This window comes from Acinonyx jubatus, chromosome C2 (genome assembly GCF_027475565.1).
Source record: "Acinonyx jubatus isolate Ajub_Pintada_27869175 chromosome C2, VMU_Ajub_asm_v1.0, whole genome shotgun sequence".
NCBI lineage: Eukaryota > Metazoa > Chordata > Mammalia > Carnivora > Felidae > Acinonyx > Acinonyx jubatus.
In genome coordinates, this window is record NC_069384.1 from 136,742,706 (window position 1) to 136,765,118 (window position 22,413).

The 22,413-nt window shown below is 37.3% G+C and overlaps 1 protein-coding gene across 2 annotated transcripts in view; it reads right to left on the reverse strand.

The window, feature by feature from the left end:
* ZNF385D (zinc finger protein 385D) overlaps positions 1-22,413 on the reverse strand; it is an 886,977-nt gene that overhangs the window by 852,662 nt on the left and 11,902 nt on the right. The window contains exon 1 of one of the 2 annotated variants that reach the window (XM_053221512.1): positions 10,911-12,440. The exons of the other annotated variant lie outside the window; for it this stretch is intronic. Coding sequence (XP_053077487.1) covers positions 10,911-10,941 — 31 coding nt within the window. The 5' untranslated portion in view covers positions 10,942-12,440. Of the gene's footprint in view, positions 1-10,910; positions 12,441-22,413 lie in introns of those variants that run through there. 2 annotated transcript variants of the gene reach the window in all.

A 22,413-nucleotide genomic window follows, 5' to 3' on the forward strand; every position in this document is an offset into this window, starting at 1 on the left:
TGCAACTTCACTGAATTTGTTTCTTGTTTCTAGGTTTTCTTGCTGCATCTTGAGGGTTTTCCAGATATATGATTGTGTCATTAGCGAACAGAGATAATTTTACTTTTTCCTTTATGATTTGGATATACCTGTTATTTCTTTTCCTGGGATGAGCGGACATGGGGAAATGTTGGTCAAAGAGTACACAGTTTCAGTTAGGCATGATCAATAGTCCTATAGATCTAATGTTCAGCAACGTAGATATAGTTATAATATTGTATTGTATACTTAATATTTGCTAAGAAGGTAGAACTTAATTACGCTTATCACACACACCAAAAAAATAAAGAAAATAGCAAATATGTGAAATGATGATTATGTCAATTAGCTAGATTTGTGATTATTTCACAATATATATAAAAACATCAATTCATATACCTAAAGTATATATAACTTTTATTTCTCAATTATATCTCAATAAAGATGAGAAAAAAACAGCACTTTTAAAACTATTCACTGAACAGGAAAAAATGCAGAAATTATTATGGCATATCACTATCTCATTTTAGGGAATTTTTCACTGTGGGAACCAAAAGCGACCAGGCATGCCCTCTTTTTATTCTCTGAATCTAAAAAGTTAAAGATCTGGATTCAGCTCAGCCAATCAGAAACTCCTGTTCAGGACTCTGGAACTGAAGACACAGACAGAGCAACTAGGCATCTAACTACTATAGACTACCCTGCTGGGAACAGCAAAACATGTCCAACACAGTACCTGTGTGGGTACCAGTGGAGCCCCCTAAGGATTATGCCCATGATTTGACCTTGATAATGGCCATGTTCTCTTGATCCTCTGATACCCCTGGTTTCTGCCTATTATTTTCATCTGATGCCCCGGTATTCACACTGATTCTGTGAGCAACCCAATGTATTTCTAAAACATTCCCAGTCAGATGCTAAGAACTTAAGCATCTGACTTTGGCTCAAGTCATGATCTCACAGTTCATGAATTCAAGTCTCACATCTGGTGAGCTCAAGCCCCACTTCAAGTAAGCATGCATCCTGCTTCAGGTAAAACACCAGCCCCGATGAGCCCCGCCTTTCTCTTTCTCTCTCTGCCCCTCCCTCACTTGTGCCCTCTCTGTCTCAAAAACAAACAAAAACACATTCCCATCCAGCATAAGTTATACATGCATCCAAGAACACTTAAAGATACATCTAGAATATTTTACTATTTTGCTTTTTTATTTAAAATTTTTTTTTATGTTTGTCTCTTTTTGAGAGAGAGAGAGAGAACGTGAGCAAGCATGAGCAGGGAAGGAGCACAGAAAGAGGGAGACATCTGAAGCAGGCACTATGCTGTGAGCTGACAGCACAGAATACAACGTGATCATGACCTGAGCTGAAGTCGGGCACTTCACTGACTGAGCCACCCAGGCACCCCTATTTTGCTTTTCATTAGTAAACAATGTCACATTCAGTGCCTCTAGTATAGTGGTTTTCATTCTTTTTTTTTATTTATTTTATTTTTTATTTTTTTAACGTTTTTATTTATTTTTGAGACAGGGAGAGACAGAGCATGAACAGGGGAGGGTCAGAGAGAGGGAGACACAGAATCTGAAACAGGCTCCAGGCTCTGAGCTGTCAGCACAGAGCCCGATGCGGGGCTCGAACTCACAGACCACGATATCATGACCTCAGCTGAAGCCGGCCGCTTAACCGACTGAGCCACTCAGGCGCCCCTTCATTCTTGAATGTACATCAAGATCACCTGATGGACTTCTTTAAAACAGACTGCTGAGTTCGAGCCCTGTGTTAGGCTCTGTGCTGATGGCTCAGAGCCTGGAGCCTGCTTCTAATTCTGTGTCTCCCTTTCTTTCTTCCCCTCCCCCACTCATACTCTGTCTCTCTCTCAAAAATAAAACATTAAAAAATAAAATAAAAAACAGAGACTGCTGGGCCCCAACCCTACAGTTTCTGATTCACTATGGTTCTGATTCTGCCCAGGATCTGAGACTCTTCATCTTAACAAGATCTAGGTGGTGCTGGTACTGCTCCTGGGACCACAGCCCTGGTAATTACTATTCCTGCTGCTCCCATTAAATGGTCTTCTCAATAAATAGCACTTTCTTTCCTATTTTTTAAAGTTTATTTTAATCCTTTATCTTTAAATGTTTTAGAATTTTGATAAGGTATTGTAAAATTAAAATCTTAATGCCTTAGTCTTGAAGCACAGGTACTTTACCATCTAGCTCAGGTATGTACTTGCTGACTTAACCCACTTATACTCTTGGTTCTAGCAACATCAGTCCACTACTATCTTTCAGAGCTGTGTCTGCTTCCCAAGCTGTATTGTGCACAGCTCACCTAGGGATCCTGCTGAAATGCAGATTCTGATTCAGCAGATCTAGAGTGGGACCTAAGATCCTTCACTTTTAACAGCTCATAGGTGATGCTGATATTGCTGGTCTGCAGACCACACTTTGAGTAGCAAGACTTCAAGAGCATATGTAACCTCCATGGAAACTTTCACGACAAAGATTTTTTTCTGAAAGCTGTACAACCAAGAAGAGTCCTTCTACTTTTTTCTTGTCCACTTCCACTCATTTTTTAAGATCCAACTCAAACCTCCTTCCTCACAATGCCTTCCCAAAAGACAGAGATTCCTCTTTGCGTGACTTTATGACATATACTGTGTACTCTTCCTATGACGGTGGATAACAAACTCTTCTATTTTGTCTGTGAGTTTTGCTGAATGTTCATACACGTATGTGTGTGTGTGTGTGTGTGTGTGTGTGTGTGTGTGTGTGTGTGTGTGTTAAACTACATGACCGGGAAACCTCACAGTCGAGCAGAAAGGAAATGAGCTTTGAATCCACAGCAGGATTTGGATTTGTCTCCACTCATTGCTAACTCAGTACTAATTCCTCTAAGCTCAGTCTCATATTTAAAAAGCAAGAATAGTACTATCTACCTTTCAGCCTTGTTTTTTGGTTAGAATTAAATTTAAAAATTAATGAAGATAACACCTAACACAGTCCTAGTACAAAACAGATGATGAATAAATGCTGGTCATGTTTCTATTCTTGTCTTTTTATGGTGTATCCATCAATTCACCAACTAATCAACTGATCTAAAACTTTGGAGTGCAAGAGACTGACCTAGGGAGATTTTGAAAACTTCAGTTACCCAGCCTTACTTACCCAGTGAGGTGCTGTGGGCCTACTGTTTACTTTTACATGATTCCTATGTGATTCGGTTATGGTGAGCTCTAGTTTCTATAGGTTTTTTTAATTGTTTACCATGACCATGGATCCTAGTATTATATTTCCCACCCACTGGCATTCAAAAGATATGGGCTATATGGTACAGTATTAGCTATAACAACAATAATAGAAATAAATACAAACCATATTAATGATAATTAATGTCATTATTATTTTTCTTATGAATTGCACTTATGGTAGTTCTCCATTAATTATTTTACTGTCCAGGTAATTTCATGACTAGATCATCTTAGATTCAGAGGAGAAAGTTCCAACTCCTCAGTTTGCCTTATAAAAATAAATTTCCTTGTTTGGATTTCAAAAATAATGTACCTGCTGTGTAATGATTAAAAACTATGTAATTATTTGCCTCATTACACATGAAGTAAAATTCTTATTTTACAACACCAAGGCTTCAATTTCTTTTGCTAAACAAACATTTTGGATTAGTTTTCAAGGCAGTAAGTGGCCAAAATGTTCCAAGTATTATTTTAGACAATGAAAATATACATGACAGAAACATCCCTGCTGCCATGGGTTTTCATTCTGCCGGAAAGACACAGTAACCAAATAAATAAGTAGATGCTGAACGTAACTTATGTATGGAGGAAATAAAACAGTTCTGTACAGGAGAGCAAGTGTGTTGTGGGCTCTGTGTTGCACCTCCTGGGTACCCCCACAAGACTAAACGACTTCGTCCTTCAGCTTCCAGAAATGCTACTGGCTGACACCTAGCTGTCATACCTCTCTAGTTACTCCAGGTGATGAGAGCTCCCTGGCCCAGTCATGTCCTCTTTCCAGGACAGCCTGTAACCAATGGCTGGTCAACATGGAGATATAAAGGCTGGATGTGAGCGCCAACTTGGGACATCACTAAGAAGCCATCCCAGTTCTAGAACTCATAGTTTGGATGAACTCTTTGTGACTGCATCATAGTCCCGCTTCTCCCTTGTCCCAGTCCTGCTTTCTTCCCTTCCCCGACACACTTTGATCCCTAATAAACTCCTGCACACTAACCTCCTCCCAGAGTCGGATTCCTATGGAACCCAACTGCAATGGGCTAGAAATGGAAAGTGAACGTCTGCTTGACTCCTTTAGCATCCCCTTGCATAGCAGAATTTATTTCCTGTTCCAATTTGCCTTTACACATACAGAATGACTTAATTTATAAGCAAGGCCCTCTATAAACTCGTGTCTACTACTTTTTTCAGCTCAAACATATATATATATATATATATATATATATATATATACACACACACACATATATATACATATACATATATATATGTATATGTGTGTGTATCTATAGATAGATATATCTATATATATGTATTCATATATCAATCTTTTACCTCAAAAAGTACTTACTACTTTCACAAAAATATTTGTATAAAACATAAATAATGAGTTATTTGTTAGAAATGAGAATCTGGATTATTTGAGGCAATATGCTGGGAAATCTCCCTTTACTCTATTCTGGTGTTTTAGTAACAATTATAGCAAGTTACATTTACAGAGCATTTGCTATGACTCAAATAAGGGCTTCTATATATATTATCTTGTTTTATCCCAAGAAAAACTTTATGAATTACATATCACTCTTATCCCATTATAGTAATAAGAAAACTGAGGTTTACCAGGTGTAAATGAATGTGTGCAACAAACCACATCCACTGGGTGATAACATTTTTTTTTCTTTTTTTTTCTTTTTTTTTTAAATTTTTTTTAATGTTTATTTATTTTTGAGACAGAGAGAGACAGAGCATGAACAGGGGAGGGTCAGAGAGAGAGGGAGACACAGAATCCGAAACAGGCTCCCGCTCCGAGCTGTCAGCACAGAGCCCGACGCGGGGCTCGAACTCACAGAACATGAGATCATGACCTGGGCTGAAGTCGGACGCTCAACCGACTGAGCCACCCAGGCGCCCCTGGGTGATAACATTTTAATCAAAACCCAGGCAGTGGACACTTAATCCTTAGCGACCATTTAGAGTTGCCTTTTATATCATTTGAGGGCTGTTCTAAGGGTTAGGTGCCATTTTATGCATTTATTTAAAAATCCCATTCTCTTACCCAATTTCAAAATAAACCCAGTACATTTTACACTAACTATGAAAATAAAAACAACCAGGGAGTTTTTAAAAGTAGAAATTGCAAATACAACTTGAGATTTTTTCCTACTTTAAAAAGAAAAAAAACCTTTTTTTTCCTCCAGAGTGCTGCACTTCACTATCATAATGTTCTCTTCTATTCTGTTCCAGTTTTTAATCAGTCACATGTTAATATGCCAATGGGATAATACAAAAACCAGATATCCATGTGGGACATTGACCATTTGAGACTTTAAATCCCACCTAATATAATTATGTTGAAATAAGAGGTAAAATTTCAAGTATTAAGACATTGTAAAAAGGAAAGTGACACAAAAGAGACATAGTGTATTGTGTCCTGTGTAGTATATTTTACTACCCTTTCTAAAAAGAATTTCATTTTGAGCAAGTGAGCAAAATAACATGGTTTGGTCCACAACATCTTTATTCATATTTTAATCATTTATATTTGATTAATGCATTTATTAATGCATTTGAGTTTGCATTTAATTAAATTTATCATGGACATTCTTTTTAAAAATAGGTTTAAAAAAACACTACAATTTACAGGAAAATATATCATCAGTAGCATTGGAACACAGTTATTTTAGGTCAAACCACTGCAGGGAAGAAAGATTTATCTCCCTGAGTTTTGATCTATGCAGTTTTGAACTGAAGTCAAAAAGTCTCTCCTAGAATCATAATAGTAAACTGTTCTTGATCCATAGCCCCCAAAGAAGAAAAAGGAAAGTTGACAATAAGTCAATTTTAGGAAAGGCTAGCTAACATGAGAACAATGCAGTTTCATAACAATCAGACAGAGCAGCCAAAGTTGGGGCCATTCACTGCTCAACAGAACAAAAATCTGAGTTGGAAGCTGAATTGAGAATAGACTCTTCTATTTGGTAGTAACACCACAAAGGGTAAATTAAATTGTTGGTAAGTTTATAAAAGTATGATAAAACTAGCTCATTTTATGTGTCATAATACTATAGATTTTACAAAAGGATGGGGTAAACTCTCATGGAATTTTTGACACCAAAATTTCTAAAACTGCATTCATACTGGAGCAGACAGTCTCAAAAAATAAACTTAAATTTTGCACATAAAGAAAATTATATATATGTGTGTGTGTGTGTGTGTGTGTATATACACATATATGTGTGTGTGTGTGTGTGTGTGTGTGTGTGTGTGTGTGTGTGTGTGTATATATATACATATATATATGTGTGTGTGTGTGTGTTTATAACTCAGACACCAGTCAAATAACCAGATTGGACAAAATGGATTGTAGGAATCTAGAACTTACCTTCAATGTGTCTGCTGTGTCTTATTTTAATTAAAACATGAGTAAACTCCAGAGAAAATCGGAGTATCCCCATTTTTGCAATACTGTAACAATTTCAGCATTTACAAAATCTAAACAAAGTCTACACTTAGAACATTAATAATATACATCCTTTACCTGGTATGTGTCTTTCATGGAGCCTTCATTTATAGGAGAAAAGAAGCAACTAGTTGTTTAGTGGTCTCTTAAAAAATAATATAAACCCACTGTCAGAAATAATATAAACCCACTGTCAGAAAGACATTGGGGGTTATATCCCCCCCAAAGTCAAAGATTGAAGTCCTAACTCCACTGCCTCACAATTTCATTGTAATGGGCGAAAGAATTTTTTAAGAGGTAATTAAGTTAAAATGAAATCATTAGGGTGGGCCCTAATCCATTATTCCTGATGTCCTTCTGTGAAGAGGAAATTAGGACCCAGAAGTTGAAGACTGTGTGAAGAAACATGGAAAAGGCAGACGACGCCTACAAGTCACGGAAAGAGGCCTCAAAGAAACCAACCCTTCCAACACCTTCATCTCAGACTTTTGGTTAGCAAAACTATGAGAAAATTAATTTCTGTTGTTTAAATCACCCAGTTTATGTATGGTGCTTTGTTAAGGCAGTCTTAGAAAAACGAATGCAGGCATGTAGACAAAGCTCATTACCAAAGAGTAGAACTATTATGCTAATATATATGCTAATGGGACAATACAAAAACCAAATACCCAGGTGACACATTGATTGACCTTTTGAGACTTGAGATCCCACCTAATGTAATTATATATTAAAATAAGAAGTAAAATTTCAAGTATCAAGGTAAGACATCACAAAAAGCAAAGTGACACAAAGGAGACATAGTTGTTAACTCTGGTAGTTATCTGAGAGCAAATGAGTCCAACCAGCGCAGATGCTAATTGTTGCATTCATGAATCAAACAATTCATCAATCTTTCTATCTCATTTACCTTATTAGTCTTCTTTTAAGTTAATATTTGTTTCAAATTCAGAAGCCTGAGACTCCCTCACTAGATTACAGTTTTCTCGAGAAAAAAACAAAACAGTGTTTATCAATCTTAGCAAATAGAGTGCCTAGGATGACCCTTAACACCTAAGAAATGCTTCAAGAAGGGAATAAGTCCATGAAGTCCCCAGCTTACACTGGATCCACTTAGGAATTTTTGACTTTACCATGGTGCAAAGACAATATGCGTTTTGCAGAGACTGCACTTTGAATTTTGATCCTTCCCCAGGCGAGTGCTATGCAGTAGGATCCTCTCAGAGCGTGGGCGGGCAGGCACAGCGCCAAGTCAGCCTTGCAATCACTGGGGTAAACAACTGATACAAATGTTGTTTTCCCCTCTAGCTACAATATTCAATACCTGACACAGGTATTCAATACTTTGTTAGCAAATAGGCTTTGTGTTAAATGATTCTGTCCAACCATAAGCACAGTGAAGGTAGGCTAGGCTAAGCTTTGAGATTCAGTGGATTAGGTATATTAAACGCATTTCTGATTTATGATAGTTACCTTTTTTTAATGTTTATTTATTTATTATTGAGAGACAGAGAGATACAGAGCACGAGCGGGAGAGGGGCAGAAAGAGAGGAGACACAGAATTGGAAGCAGGCTCCAGGCTCCAGGCTCTGAGCTGTCAGCACAGAGCCCCAAGCAGGGCTCAAACTCACAAACCACAAGTTCATGACCTGAGCCGAAGTGTGAGGCTCAACCAAATGAGCCACCCAGGGGTCCCTGACTTGGGATATTTTCAATTTATGATGGTTTTATTGGGGTGCAATCCCATCATAAGTTATGGAAGATCTGTAGTGAATGAGCAAATGCTCGTTCGGCTGAACAGCAGCAACAGCAGCAGAACATCAAGTTAAATCTAGATACTTACAGTATGAGTTACCCACTCACCATATTCAAGATATGAACAAATGGTGGCACTGGGACCCTTATTTTGAAACAATGTTTCAAATGTTAGGAGAAAGACTGCTCAATGTAGGGCTACAGGTTAGGAGTCCCAGCAGCAATGTCAAACTCCGAGCACATCAATTAGCTCCCCGACTACTCTTCTAGGGGTACACTGAGGATAGCTGCCTTTCTTAACTCGTGAGGTGGTACTAAGGGTGAAGAATAAAATAATTAAACTGCATAGATTTTTTAAAAACATCTCTTAGGTGGTCTGACATTTCTGGGACCGAACCCAATGCTTTACTGTTCTGTCATCGTCATTTAAAAACATAGAAGCCACTTATGATCAAGGATTGGTGAAAAATAATAAACGCACTGGACCTTAAATCAGAGGCACCTGAGTTCTTATGTAGTTGCCAATGTAATATTTATAGCCTGGGTCTCACCACACTTACTGTGAGAACAAAATGAAAAAGATGTTCAAAAGTGTATTGAGAGCTAGTAACTTCTATAAACTTCTAGGCACTGCAATTTATTATTATTATTATTATTACTATTTTAGTTTTCTGAATTGTGGAGTAGAAAATTAACCAATTAACAAGGTAAGATATAACTACCCATAACATGGTAAAATATAAGCAAAAGATGACTAAACAAGAGTGAAGAAAATAATAATAATGCAACTATGTAAAATGTGAAATAAAATGTGGCTACATTGTAAGTAAAAATGCATCCACTTGAGTTCATATGCTCAGGATGTAACTACAAAATGTTCAGTAGAACTTACTAAAATTCTCTCCTATCACCATACTTAAGGTCTGGATGCCCCAGGTACCTACCACTTACCCAAGACTCTAGGGCAAGCTGTTCATATGCAAATTATTTTGGCTTACTGTTTTAAAGGAGGAAAAAGACCATACAACTGTTTTAACATTTTAAGTCAATTGCTATTTATGACTGTGTATCCACTTTGCATTACTTTAAGTGTCTTTTCACTTGAAATTCAGTATTATTTTAAAAAAATGTATAGTTGGGAAATATCTCAGTAAAAATTTCTCTGTGCAGCCAACTCTTTAGATTGACATTACCCATCTGTTTATGTTGTCACCCTTGAGCCCAAATATGGATGAAATCTTAATAAAATACTGAAAATGAAAATCATTCCCCATAATTAACCAAAGTCCAAACTATAAGCATTTCGAACACTATCTCAAAACAAATCTATTTGTGTAAGCTACTGATTAACAAACCTTGGCAAAACCTTAATTAATATTTGTGGAAGACACACTGTGTGTAAAATGCTATTTAGCCATTATCCTCATAAAACTTATAATTCAGTGGAGAAGATAATCATATACTCCAGTAACAATACTCCAGGAAATAATATCTCTTATAAGCAAGGTAAATATTTGGAGCTTTTCCCTAAGTAATTATAGCTTTCTTTATGGAATAGATCTGTTCCTTGAAAGAGTACCCATATTAAATGTATAAATATTTAAATGTACAAATGTATAAATATAAAGGGTACTTTCCATTGTGTTTTGCTATGTGGGAGATAGATTCTTCTGTGGTTAAAAAAAAGCTACAATTCATCACAACACTTTAAAGATACTGTTAATAATAAACACTTCTTAATGACTGGCAGGTGCACTCTATACTCAAAGTGCATCTAAAATCATCCTGAGAGGTCTAAATTACTTTTCATATTTAATTGGTGAAGAAACTCTCAGCGAGGCTGCACAAGATCACCTAACTAGGACATGTCAGACTAGGTTGAACAGACCTGCTTTTCTCTGACTCAACAAATACTCTTATCCACAATGCTATACTAACATCAGCCACAAGTAGTTAGTATTATTTCTTACAACTGCCTGTGTATCTACAATTATCTCAAAATAAAATTTTAATTTGAAAGAAGTAATTAGCCTGATAAAATAACAGGTTATAAAATGAAATGTAAAGTAGTCAGAATTGTTTATATTTGACAACAAAAATAGCAATTTTATTTTAGCTAAAAACACTGAATTCTAAAGTCTATGAGATGCTATCAAAATCCTCCACTGAAAAGCACAGCAATATAATGTTCACTTATAGTTTGTCCTTACACCACTCTTTTTTAGAACTTTCTAGAAGAATCTATGTTTCAGAAATGAATAGTCTGTTCAAAAAGATATTCAGACACAAGAGATATAATTACTAAAAATCAACAAGAATAATTACTAAAACATCTGCCTAAAAATACTTTAAGGGTCTTTTCCTAGATAGTGCATTTAAAAAATCTGAATCAGATTTTTATACACCAAGCTACAATATAAGTAGTATACTTACCATAACTAAGTTGCTCCAAATGCAAATGCATTCAAGAACTCAAGAATAAGCCGAAAATCCAATGCAAACAAGCCAAGAGTGAAAAATGGTAGTAGTTTAAGACTAAATAAATACCCATCAGCACAAAGCACAGTTAAGATTAACTTATATCTTCAACATTGATTCCAAGTAATGATACAATAATGGGATTCACAGGATTCATAGTCCAAAGATGCTTCTCTCTCTGCCAAGGAAAAAAAAGGGGGGGGGGGGCGGGGGTGGGTAAAAAATCAGGTTAAGTGTGAGTAGGAGATTTAAATGACTGCTGCTTCCAAATATGGAATGAAAATGCTGCCAACTTGAAGAGAAACAAAAGAATTGCTTGTTTGTTCTCACTGACCCTTAAGCGGGGCTTTCTCTTATATATGTTTTGTATCATTACCTCATATTGTTCATGTAGCCAACATAAAGGGAGTAGGTCAATGTTCCCTTATCTGAGCAAGTTTCCAGAGGCAAGAAAGATAAGGCTACATCGCACAACGGATACCACAGACTCTCTCTCTGCAAGGCTGAGAAGTCTGTAATAACTTCAAATTAAAGGGAGTTCACAATCCTTACTTTTCATGGCATATATAAAATAAAATGTAAAGAAGAAGAAAGTAAGACAGAAGTTACGAGTTTCCCGCTTATGATATGCTATGATAAAAGTCCCTTCTATTTCTCATCTAATAAAATTATAACAGTGTTCAATTTTGTACATGATCAAAGTGCACTAAAGTACTACAAGTGTCTGTGACAGTTTGTATCCATTGAGGTCAGCAGAGCCCCAGTTACAATTACACGTAACCCTGTCCCTGGGCATGACATGGTGTGACTGAGGCTTGCACTTTCTGAGGTGAGAAGTGTAATTCACAGCCCAGATGGAGAGTTGTCTTAAGATTCTTGGGTTCTAAATTAAAAGATTTCCTTGGGTCTTTGATTCCTGCAACATAATTATTTCCTAACACATTTTTAAGAGGAGTGGTTTCATACTGACCTAATGAGGACCTAGCCTAGCCTCCTAGTCTATAGAATTTCCTGTCACTAAACATTTTTGTACAAATATCTCAGGTCTTAAGTGCATAATAATATCAAGCTGTAATAGAGTCTAAGTTATTCATTCAATCCACAAGTAGTCAGTAAAAATTTGGGGCATACATAGTTTTCTAAAAAACTGTTTCCAAATATTTTCTGTTGAAAAGTCTCCTTTCCCTTTAGGGAACAGGCTTCCCTAACAAGATTTTATTCTAATTCTATAATCTGTGAGTTCGTTTCAGTTATTAAGAGTCAGTCATAACCATTTTAAAACTTCGGTCTCCTGTTGGGCTAAACACTCTCTCCTCATCCCCTCCTTCTGCCAAGCTCTGGAGTTCTGCTTGGAGGGATGTGAGGCCCCGTCTGATGTTACAACTTCTTTTTTTTCCAGAAAGCTTCTTATTCTACTAGAGATGGGGTAGGAAGGAAGAAGACAAAAAATATATATTTCTCTTTTTTTAAGTTTATTTTTTAATGTTTATTTATTTTAGAGAGAGACAGAGAGAGAGAGAGAGATAGAGAGAGACAGAGAGAGAGAGAGCAGGGTAGGGGCAGAGAGAGTGGGACACACAGAATCAGAAGCAGGCTCCAGGCTCTGAGCTGTCAGCAAAGGAGCTCGAACCCACAGACTGGAGCCCCACGGACCACAAGGTTATGACCTGAACCAAAGTCAGACACTTAACTGAAGCACCCACGTGCCCTGAAAATATATTTCTTTCTGTGCTAGCCCTTGGAGATTTGTCTTTCCTCTGATGATTGTTCTATGCTTGCTTATTAATCCCATAAACCGACAGTAAGCTTAAACACTCCTTCCTGCTTATTTCCTCCATGTGGGCAGCATCCAAGAAGGCTGTACTTGTCATACACCCCACTCCCACCACCTCAAGCAATTTCCTGGTGTGGAAGATCTGGACAAACCTGAACCCCGCAGCCCTGCCAAAGCCTCTTGCTGGATTCTCCTCATCCAGTGGCTGGCCCTCTATCCATGGAAATTTATTTCTCTGTGCCACGCCAATGGTGGAAACACAGGCTGTGCCCTCAGCATTCCTCCTGCGAGTTCCACCAAGTCTCTTGGACCACATCCATGCCCCAGCAGCATCAGGTTCTCATCAAGGTCAGCAGCTCTGCGACTTTCATGCAAAACACAACCACCCCTCCCTGATTTATTGTTGCCGTCTCTGCAGGGAACCCACACCAGGTGCAGGAAATACACCCAACTGGAATTCATCACATTCTGATACAGTTGCTTACTGTGTGCCAGAAGCCGGTGTTAGAACAAACAATAGAAGAGGGCAGCACACATCCCACTGCCCCCCCCAGTCACCTTCCTGGCTGTGGTCACCCACAAACCTCTGCAACATTTTAGCTCCTGGCTCACAATCACTCTCTCTCAAACTGCTCTTGTTGTAGGTCATGGTGCTCTCATGCATGTAGATGTCCGTCCAAAGCATTGTTCTTCCATTTCTTTCACCTGCAGTATTCATATCCTTTGTCCTACCCCAGCCACATACTCTTACTTCGCTAGTATTAACTGCAAATAAGCGAAAGCCCTCTCAAATCTCAGACATCCCACTCTCTGACCACCACCTACTGTCTTTCCCGATGACATGTTCTCCTACCAGAACTGACATGGTTTTTTATCCCTTCCTACCACATTTCAGTATTCTTCTTTGCTCTGCTCCCATTTTCCCTTTTATCTGACCTAAATTCCATGGACTATCATTAAAATCACAAACACACATGAACTTTATCTTCTTCCTTAAATCTCATGTTCCACCTGCTTCTCACCAGCAACCTCTCTCCTGAATGTGAATGGAGCTATGACAATAATAGGGCTTTTATACTGGCTGGGCCTGAAAGTCAGATTCTTACCCTGCACACTGCTATATCCTAGTTGAGTAATTTGGGCAAGTTATTTAAATTCTCTGTGCTTCAGTTGCTTCATGCAGGATGGAGAAAGTATCAGTACATATTTCAAATACATACAGTAAGAACTAAATGAGTTAGTACATGTTATTCAATGCATGGCACTTAGTTAAGTCTTCATAAAGACTATTTATGGCTATTTTGCTATTATTAAACATATTTTTCTGTCCTTTAAAACTCGAATTTAATCCGAGGCAGATCCCTTAAGAAAGCTTAATTATGTCTGAAATATGGCAGAAATGTTGATATGAAAGAAATGAATAATTTGCTTATATATTATTAAAAGCTTAAATCATGATTTAGATGTCATGGTTTTCATAGTGTAACAATAACTATTAGGAATGTTTTCTTCAAAAAATAGCTTCCTTTACTTTTCTTATGATAAATTTCACCTAAAAAATAGAGATGAGATAAAAAAAAACGTAAGAAAAACCTACAATCAATAACTCCCTAACATAAACAATAACCATTAACACCTTGGAATATAATAGTTTTCTACACCCTTGCTGCCCAATGTGGCGTTGTGGTTATTTAAGTTAAACAAAATTAAAGTTCCTCAGCGGCACTAACATTTCAAGTGCTCAATAACCACAAGTGACTAGTGGCTACAATATTGGATAAAATACGTATGGAACATTACCCTCATCACAAAAAGTTCTACTGAACAATACTGTCTATACATTGTATTATACACATGTAATGGTAACAGTGAATATAAAATAAAATCTACATTTGATTGTCATTTTTTTAATTCACTGTCAATAGATGTATTCTGGCTACCTCATTATCCCATCATGTCTCTAGGTTGTATTTGAAGGTCCTTTACATAGTCCCCATTGTCTTGCAAAAATTTGCAACTGTAAACTTGTCATTAAGTCTTTATATGTAATGTTTTCATTAAATACATTTTAGAAGAAATCCCCTTATGTTTATTTGTCCTATCAAAAGACATATACATTTTTTAAGCATTGGATAGATGTTGTAAATTCTTTTTTATTTTTTTTAAATTTTTTAATGTTGATTTATTTTTGAGAGAGAGAGACACAGAGTGTGAGCAGAGGAGGGGCAGAGAGAAAGAAGGAGACACAGAATCCGAAGCAGGTTCCAGGCACTGAGCTGTCAGCACAGAGCCCGATGCGGGGCTCGACCCACGAACTGTGAGATCATGACCTGAGCCGAAGTCAGACGCTTAACCAGCTGAGCCACCCAGGAGCCCTTCTTTTCTTTTTTTTAAATGTTTAATTTATTTATTTAGACAGAGAGCTTGCACACACCCGCCTGCATGCAAGGGGAGGGGCAGAAAAAGAGGAGAGAGAATCCCAAGCAGGCTCTGTACTGCCAATGTGGGCTCAATCCCACCAACCGTGAGATCATGACATAAGCCAAAACCAAGAGTTGGAGGCTTAACCGACTGAGACTCCCAGGCGCCCCTGTTGTAAACTCTTTTGTAAAGACTCTGAAATATTTTATATCACACACATCGTTCTAACATAACTTCCTTGTTATATATTCCAGTATGATCCAGGAATATGGGATATATGAAATACAAGACAATGGGAGCATACAAAAATGAAATGAAATCTCATAGTGGCAGCTAAGAGAGCAATGGAAACCAAGAAGGCAGTGAATTTAGGAAAACTTAAAGAAGTATCCTTAAATTGATTCCAAGAAATTAGAAGAAGCGGGACATTAGCAAGATGATGAAGAAAAAGATCTTCCATTAAAAAAAGAAAGAAAATTTCCATGAAAAAAAATTTTTTAACTCCAAAGAATATCATGATCAAATATGAAGCAAACTGAAACATATAAGGACTTCGAATCATCTGTAAAGTATAAGAAAAGAATATTCATTTGTTCTTAAGAAACAAATAAAGGGTTATTAGCATACACAGTATACATCCATATCACAAATTTAATGGTAGAGCTTATAGGCTACAAACGGTATATTTCCAAATCATTAAGTACAGAAGCTATGAAATATAAAAAGTTGTATTACAACAAACAGATACATAACTCAGTAAATTCCTTGCATTATCCTTTTAGTATTATTTCTCTTTTCTGCATATAGGTTGCAAATACTTCCAATTCCTTTCCCAAGAACGAAATGTAAACAACAAAAATAGAATAGTAAAACATACATAGAATGTAAAAACTCTTACTGCATACATGGACATTGTGTGATCACATGTACATTTTTTTTTTTAACGTTTATTTTTGAGACAGAGAGAGACAGAGCATGAACAGGGGAAGGTCAGAGAGAGGGAGACACAGAATCCGAAACAGGCTCCAGGCTCTGAGCTGTCAGCACAGAGCCCGACGCGGGGCTCGAACTCAACGTACCGTGGGATCATGACCTGAGCCGGAGTCGGACGCTCAACCGACTGAGCCACCCAGGCGCCCCTCCGTGTACATGTTTTAAGCAGCTTGAGATTTAATTACTTTTGGTTCCCACGGACTAGCTGGAGGTGGAAACCAACAGACCAAACCATGCAAATACTATTTAACCAAAGCATCTGTGTTTATATATCACAGATACTCTATTTTGCATCATTATTATTACTGAGCATGTATAAAATGGTCCACACATGAAACAACAAATCCCACAGGAAGTATATTTTGATGCACATGAAATGTAAAATTTTACAAACGCTGCTACTTTGAGTGTTACCTTTATGTGACTTTTCTTTTAGTAGCACCTTTATTTCTTAAGGAAAGTGTTTTCACATGGGGTGATTGGGGTTGAACAGCACCTAAGGAGTGTCAACCTAAGAGAAGGAAAGAGACAAGAGGCAAAAAGAAGGCAAACATCATAATACCCTTCCTCATGGCCACAGAAACTCCTGTCTCATTCAGGTGCTAGCAGGCTGTTGATGCTGGAATTCTGTGCCCCAACTAATTTTCCTTACACCAAAGCTTTCAAAGAAATGTAAAGATACGTTTTGAAGTATCAAAGTGAGATTAGATAAACAGAACAGGGATTGTTATTGGTGAATTTTTTAAGAGATGAAGACAGAGCAATAATATATATGAGCACAAATCAATGATAAGTCCATTCTAAAGGGATATTTCTGGGTTGGTCCATTCAGTGCTATCCTCAGTTATATATATTATCGGACATATTACAAAGTAAAGTCTTCGGTGAGACATTTAAAACAAAGTAGAAGATGATATAAAATATCAAGAAGAAGAGGTTAAGGTGGTAATAAAATCAGAGTTTACCATTAAGTGAGCAAAACATTTACCACCCAGACAACGCCCTCTCTGCAGTATGTACAGGAAATGAGATAGCAAGTTATAATAGGTCCTATATAATTGTGAGCACATTAATTATATGAAAAGTGCAGGAATAAGCATTTGCACATAAAAAGAAAATTCCATCACTGAAATTATCAAGAAGTTCACACACATAATTACATAGTACTTTTCCAGCCTTGACACAATGAAGCTTTCAGATAGGAAGAAAAATAGACCAAAGCATATCATTATCCCCAAATCTCTAAGTGAACTTGAAATGATTTTAAGTTTCAAGAAGTTTGTAGAGAAGGAAATATAAACTTCAGAGCAGCCCTGAGCTACAATAACAAGTACATTACGAAATGTATACAGTTGGATGTGAATTGATTTTCTCATAGACCCTCTACTACCTTCTAGATAGATGCAAGGCAATTAAATTAAGTCACTAATTGCTTAGCAATCGCTTTCATTTTTTTCAGACATTTTATTTTTAATATGATGGATTTAGAGTCATGCTGGGACATACAGTTTGAAAAGTCTAGTAGAAGCCTGAAAGTGCAGCTCTATTTTCACAACGCTTACAGTGAATCCTCACGGCAGACAGGATATGCTAGGTTGAATGACAGTGACAAAGTTCTAAAATGTTAGTCACTTAAAGAAACAAGAACTTAGTTCTTGCTCACACCACATGTCCATCTCAGATCAGCAGGGCCTTCACGGCAAATTAACCCTCACGCCGGGTCACGAACTGTCAAAGCCTCCACCAGCTAAAACACTTGTGTTGATCTCTGTGACGGAGGAAAGGAAACTAACAAATCACACACCAGCTTCTCAAGTCTTCTGCCAAAAAGTGACAAATCACTTCCAATCACATTTTCTTGGCTAGAGCAAACGATAGGTCATAACCTTATTTCAGGGGTGTGGAGTATTACAATCCTTCCAAGTGAGTGATTAGTAAGCACATCTAATCACTACAAGCAATGTATATGCTCTGTTTTCAATTAATTATTTCCTCCTTTCCTGGGTAACTTTACATTCGTGGAAATAAAATGTTGAATCCTATCCCTATTCCCAGGTTATGTACCTTATGCAGTATTGGGCACTCAGTATTTGTGAATGAATAATAAGGACAGTCTGCTGAGTTAAATATTTTAGCATGTTTAAGCCCAAGTAATGTTGAAAAGAGACCTTTGGATTCGACATAAAGTTCATGCGTAACCCTAGAGAAGTGTCTCAGAAGTATGACAAAATGAGATAAAGCAATGAAAGAAAAGCATGGGGACTGCCCTTTCTAAAAGTTTGGCAATGATTCCATGGAGAGATTTGGGACAGCAGCCTGAAGAAAGAAGAGTACAGCAGATCTGGAGGGCAAGCAGATGGAAAAAAAGAGCCAAGTTTTAAGCAGGACGATGAGTAACTGGTGAAATGTTTAAAAGGTACCAGGAGGAAGTGGGATTATAAAAAAAGTAATCGGGCCTTGGGAGAGCAATCCTCTTGGGTCAGAGATGTGAATCAGGATGGTTATAAATGAAGCTGTAACTGGTAATGACAGAAGGAAAATGTGAAGGTGTACCACTCTAATGACCTTTATTTCATCTAAGAAAAAGAAACCAGAAAATATTCTGAATTTAAGAGCAGGCATTGGATAAAGAATTTGAAATTCAGGACAAACTTTTGAACAGCCTTTATAGGAAGGCAGCTACTAAGCATTAGAAGAATGAGTGGCACCGAGAAAGAATGTCCAGTTGGAAGTGAAATTTTAAACGGCAACATACTCATCTCCAAAGTTATGAGAACCATCTCTATGATTTAATGACCCAATATCATAAGCCTGCAAATCATCTGGTTACACATCCAGGCCCAGAACCCAGGAAATGGAAGCAGAGGACCTCTTTTTGACATCTAGCAAAAAGTGGGATACTTTTGACTCCCTATACAAAAAAATAAAAAATAAAAACCTCTACAACTCTATTTGCCCATTCTGACTTATTTACTGCGAACAAAATAAAAATGCCATTATATAATGCTTCTCTCAGTGTGGCCATTTTGTTTTTTTTTTTTAAAGTTTATTTATTTATTTGGAGAGAGACAGAGACAGCATGAGTGGGGAAGAGGCAGAGAGAGAGAATCTCAAGCAGGCTAGGTGTGGCCAGCGATTTTGAGCAAAATGCAAAAGCTGTCTATATTATTTTTCCTTCTAGTAAAAGGCTAATACCAGCTCATTTGCAAGGAGGTATTGGATTCTGCAAGACAGAAAAATCTCTTGGAACTTGCATGATAGTATTTCTCTATGTATGTTGTTAGTTGAATCAGTTGCAGCCTCCACCTAGAATTACCTTATGATGGTAGATTTAAATGGCCACGGCGAGGGGCACTTGGTGGCTCAGTCGGTTAAGTGTCCAACTCTTGATTTCAGCTAAGGTCATGATCTCACAGTTTCATGAGGTCAAGCAAGCCCCACATCAGGCTCTGTGCTGACAGCATGGATCCTGCTTGGGATTCTCTCTCTCTCCCTCTCCCTGCCCGTCTGCTGCTCACACTTGCTCTCTCTCTCTCTCTCTCTCTCTCTCTCAAAAAAAAAATAAAGAAATAGATAAATAAATAAACATTAAAAAATGCTTTAACGTACAGAAATAGTTAAACTCTGAGGAAAGCAGTGTTGGTATTGAAAAACAAAACAAAACAAAACAAAACCTCAAGCCAAGAAAAAGTGGAGCTGAATTTAGAGGCAAAATGATGAACTCAGCTTGAAATGACAATGGGAGTACCAGTAGAAATGACAGGAAATGATGCCCTGTGGACACAGTGCATCTCTCACTGGTATGAAAACTAGTTATGAACCATATGTAAACAAATGAATGTATAATGTCACTTCTATTCCTTGGCCACGTAATTTTTTAAGTGGGCTGTAAAAGAGAATGAGGTATATGTAGTAAAAGCAGCATAAGGTTCAAAAACAAGGTACTTTTCAGGTAGAGGAAAGTTCTCAAAATTGTCTGTGGGATCACTTTCTTTACTTGAACGGAAGGCAAAAGAAAAGCCACAAACGACATGACACATGAGGATGGGATTACTGCGACTGTTAAAATCACAGCCACTTTACTAGCTTTAACAAGATCCTCTTTGGGGACACTTCCAACGTTATGTTGGAAAGTAGTCACAGTTGAACTCTTACAACTTGTTTCATTTTCTGAAAAATTTCAGGAACTAATAAAGCAAGAGCTAAATAAACCTTTACTAGACTGTTGGAAGAGCATGATTTCTTTCTTGAAAACATATGCCTGGGTAATTTTATTCTTTTAGAGCAAACTACTTTTATGATTTTCCACAAAAATACGCCAAGCCATCCTCAAACTAACCTCCCAATGACTTCCAAATGACTTTAGTGTGCGGACACACATTATATTCCCATACACACACAGCCATACTCATGGAATCAGCACCACGATTCCAGCTCCAGACACAATAAGTATTGTGCAGTTCTTGGCAGTTTCCTAAGGGACATGCCTCACTGTATTCTCTATGCACATTATGAAATCAACCAAAGTTCTGTAATTTATTACCATCATTTTTACTAGACTTCACTGACGCTTCTCTAAGAGCCAACTTCCAAGATTCAATGCTGTTTATTTTAATAACAAAGCAATGACACGAAGTCTTAAACATTCTTTCAAAATGGAAAAAAATACCAATGCCCTTGTAAGCCCTGTTCACTGTAGGGGGCACGAGAGGCACATTGTGTTGACATACGTTGTCTCACTGTGTGTCCCTCTGTTCACCTCATGCTTTAAGTGTTAGAAACAAAGAAATAACACTCTGACTTTAACGTTTTGGCTCTCCTTTAGTATGAAATCATGAAATAAAAACGAATAACTGTGTATTCCTTTGAGACTCTGATAATCAGGGTGATCACTCAGTTGGCACATTTCTGTTTCCATCAGGTTATAAAAATTGAGAGCCTTCTAATATTATTTGATTATGCTGCCCCTCTAGAGATCACTAGCTATTATTACCCTAAACCTTTTATTATTCTGAAACACACAGTCAGTTATTAAAATATTGCATTTGAGGGGCGCCTGGGTGGCTCTGTCAGTTAAGCATCCGACTTCAGGTCAGGTCATGATCTCAAGGTTTCTGAGTTCAAGCCCCACGTAGGGTTCTGTGCTGACAGCTTGGAGCCTGGAGCCTGCTTCGGATTCTTTGTCTCCTTCTCTCTCTGCCACTCCCCCACTTGTGCTCTCTATCAAAAGTAAGTAAATGTAAAAACATTTTTTACAAAATATTGCATTTGAGTTATAAGGATGGAAAAAAAATACTGCAGTCTTTTGCTGTTCAAAACAAAACTTGTTGATGTTGCATCACAAACACATTTGGGAAAGTAGTTAAGTTGCCAGGTTTCAAATTATCAGAGGGATGGAGTAAAAACAAATTCATTGAATAACACAGAATTTCCAAACTCAGCTAATGGACAAGATGATTCATTGTTCTGATGTGGCAAGACAAAATGGAAAGTCAACAACTGGGAAAGCACAAAAATGCAGAGACTGGAAACTTTCAAAGTTGGGCATGGAAAGCAAGCAATTTGCTGTAATCAGAATGTAATAGGCAGCATTAATTTATAGGAAGATGCCTTTTGGAGTACCAAATTAGCCTAATCAATTTAGAAACTTATTAATGGTCCTGACAATTTTCCTTAAGGACCACATCAAGGTATATAACATAACTGTTAAAGTCACTTTAGCATTTGCATAAAATTAGTTTATCTTCACATCAAATCTGAGTATGGTTATAAAACCTATCTTGGAATACATTTCGGAGCAATTTTCAAATTAAAGTTTCATTAGTACTGCCTTAATACTGTCATTTATTGATTGTTCTCATCTCCATTCCAGTCATAGACTATCATTGTCCCAAGTAATTCATTCCAATGTATGATAGACTTAACAGAAGCTATTTCCCTGAATATGTGGAAAGAAAAGGAAACTATTCAGGGTAGCACAGAGAACATCAGGCATTGAGTCAGACAAGGTTAATTCATGATCCAACTTTGCTACCTACCAGTTACTCAACCTTGCCAAATCACTTGACCTTTTGTTTATGTATCTTAAAAAAATGTAACTGTCGTAACGGTAACACATACCCACCTAATTTGTGGGAAGAAACAAATGAGAAATTACAGATGTCATTTCAGTATTCTATAAAACACTATTTCATTGTTGTATTTTAGTGTGTGCCTTGATAGGAATAGAATGCTTGCTCTAAATGGACAAAGCAATGTGAATCCCGTAAT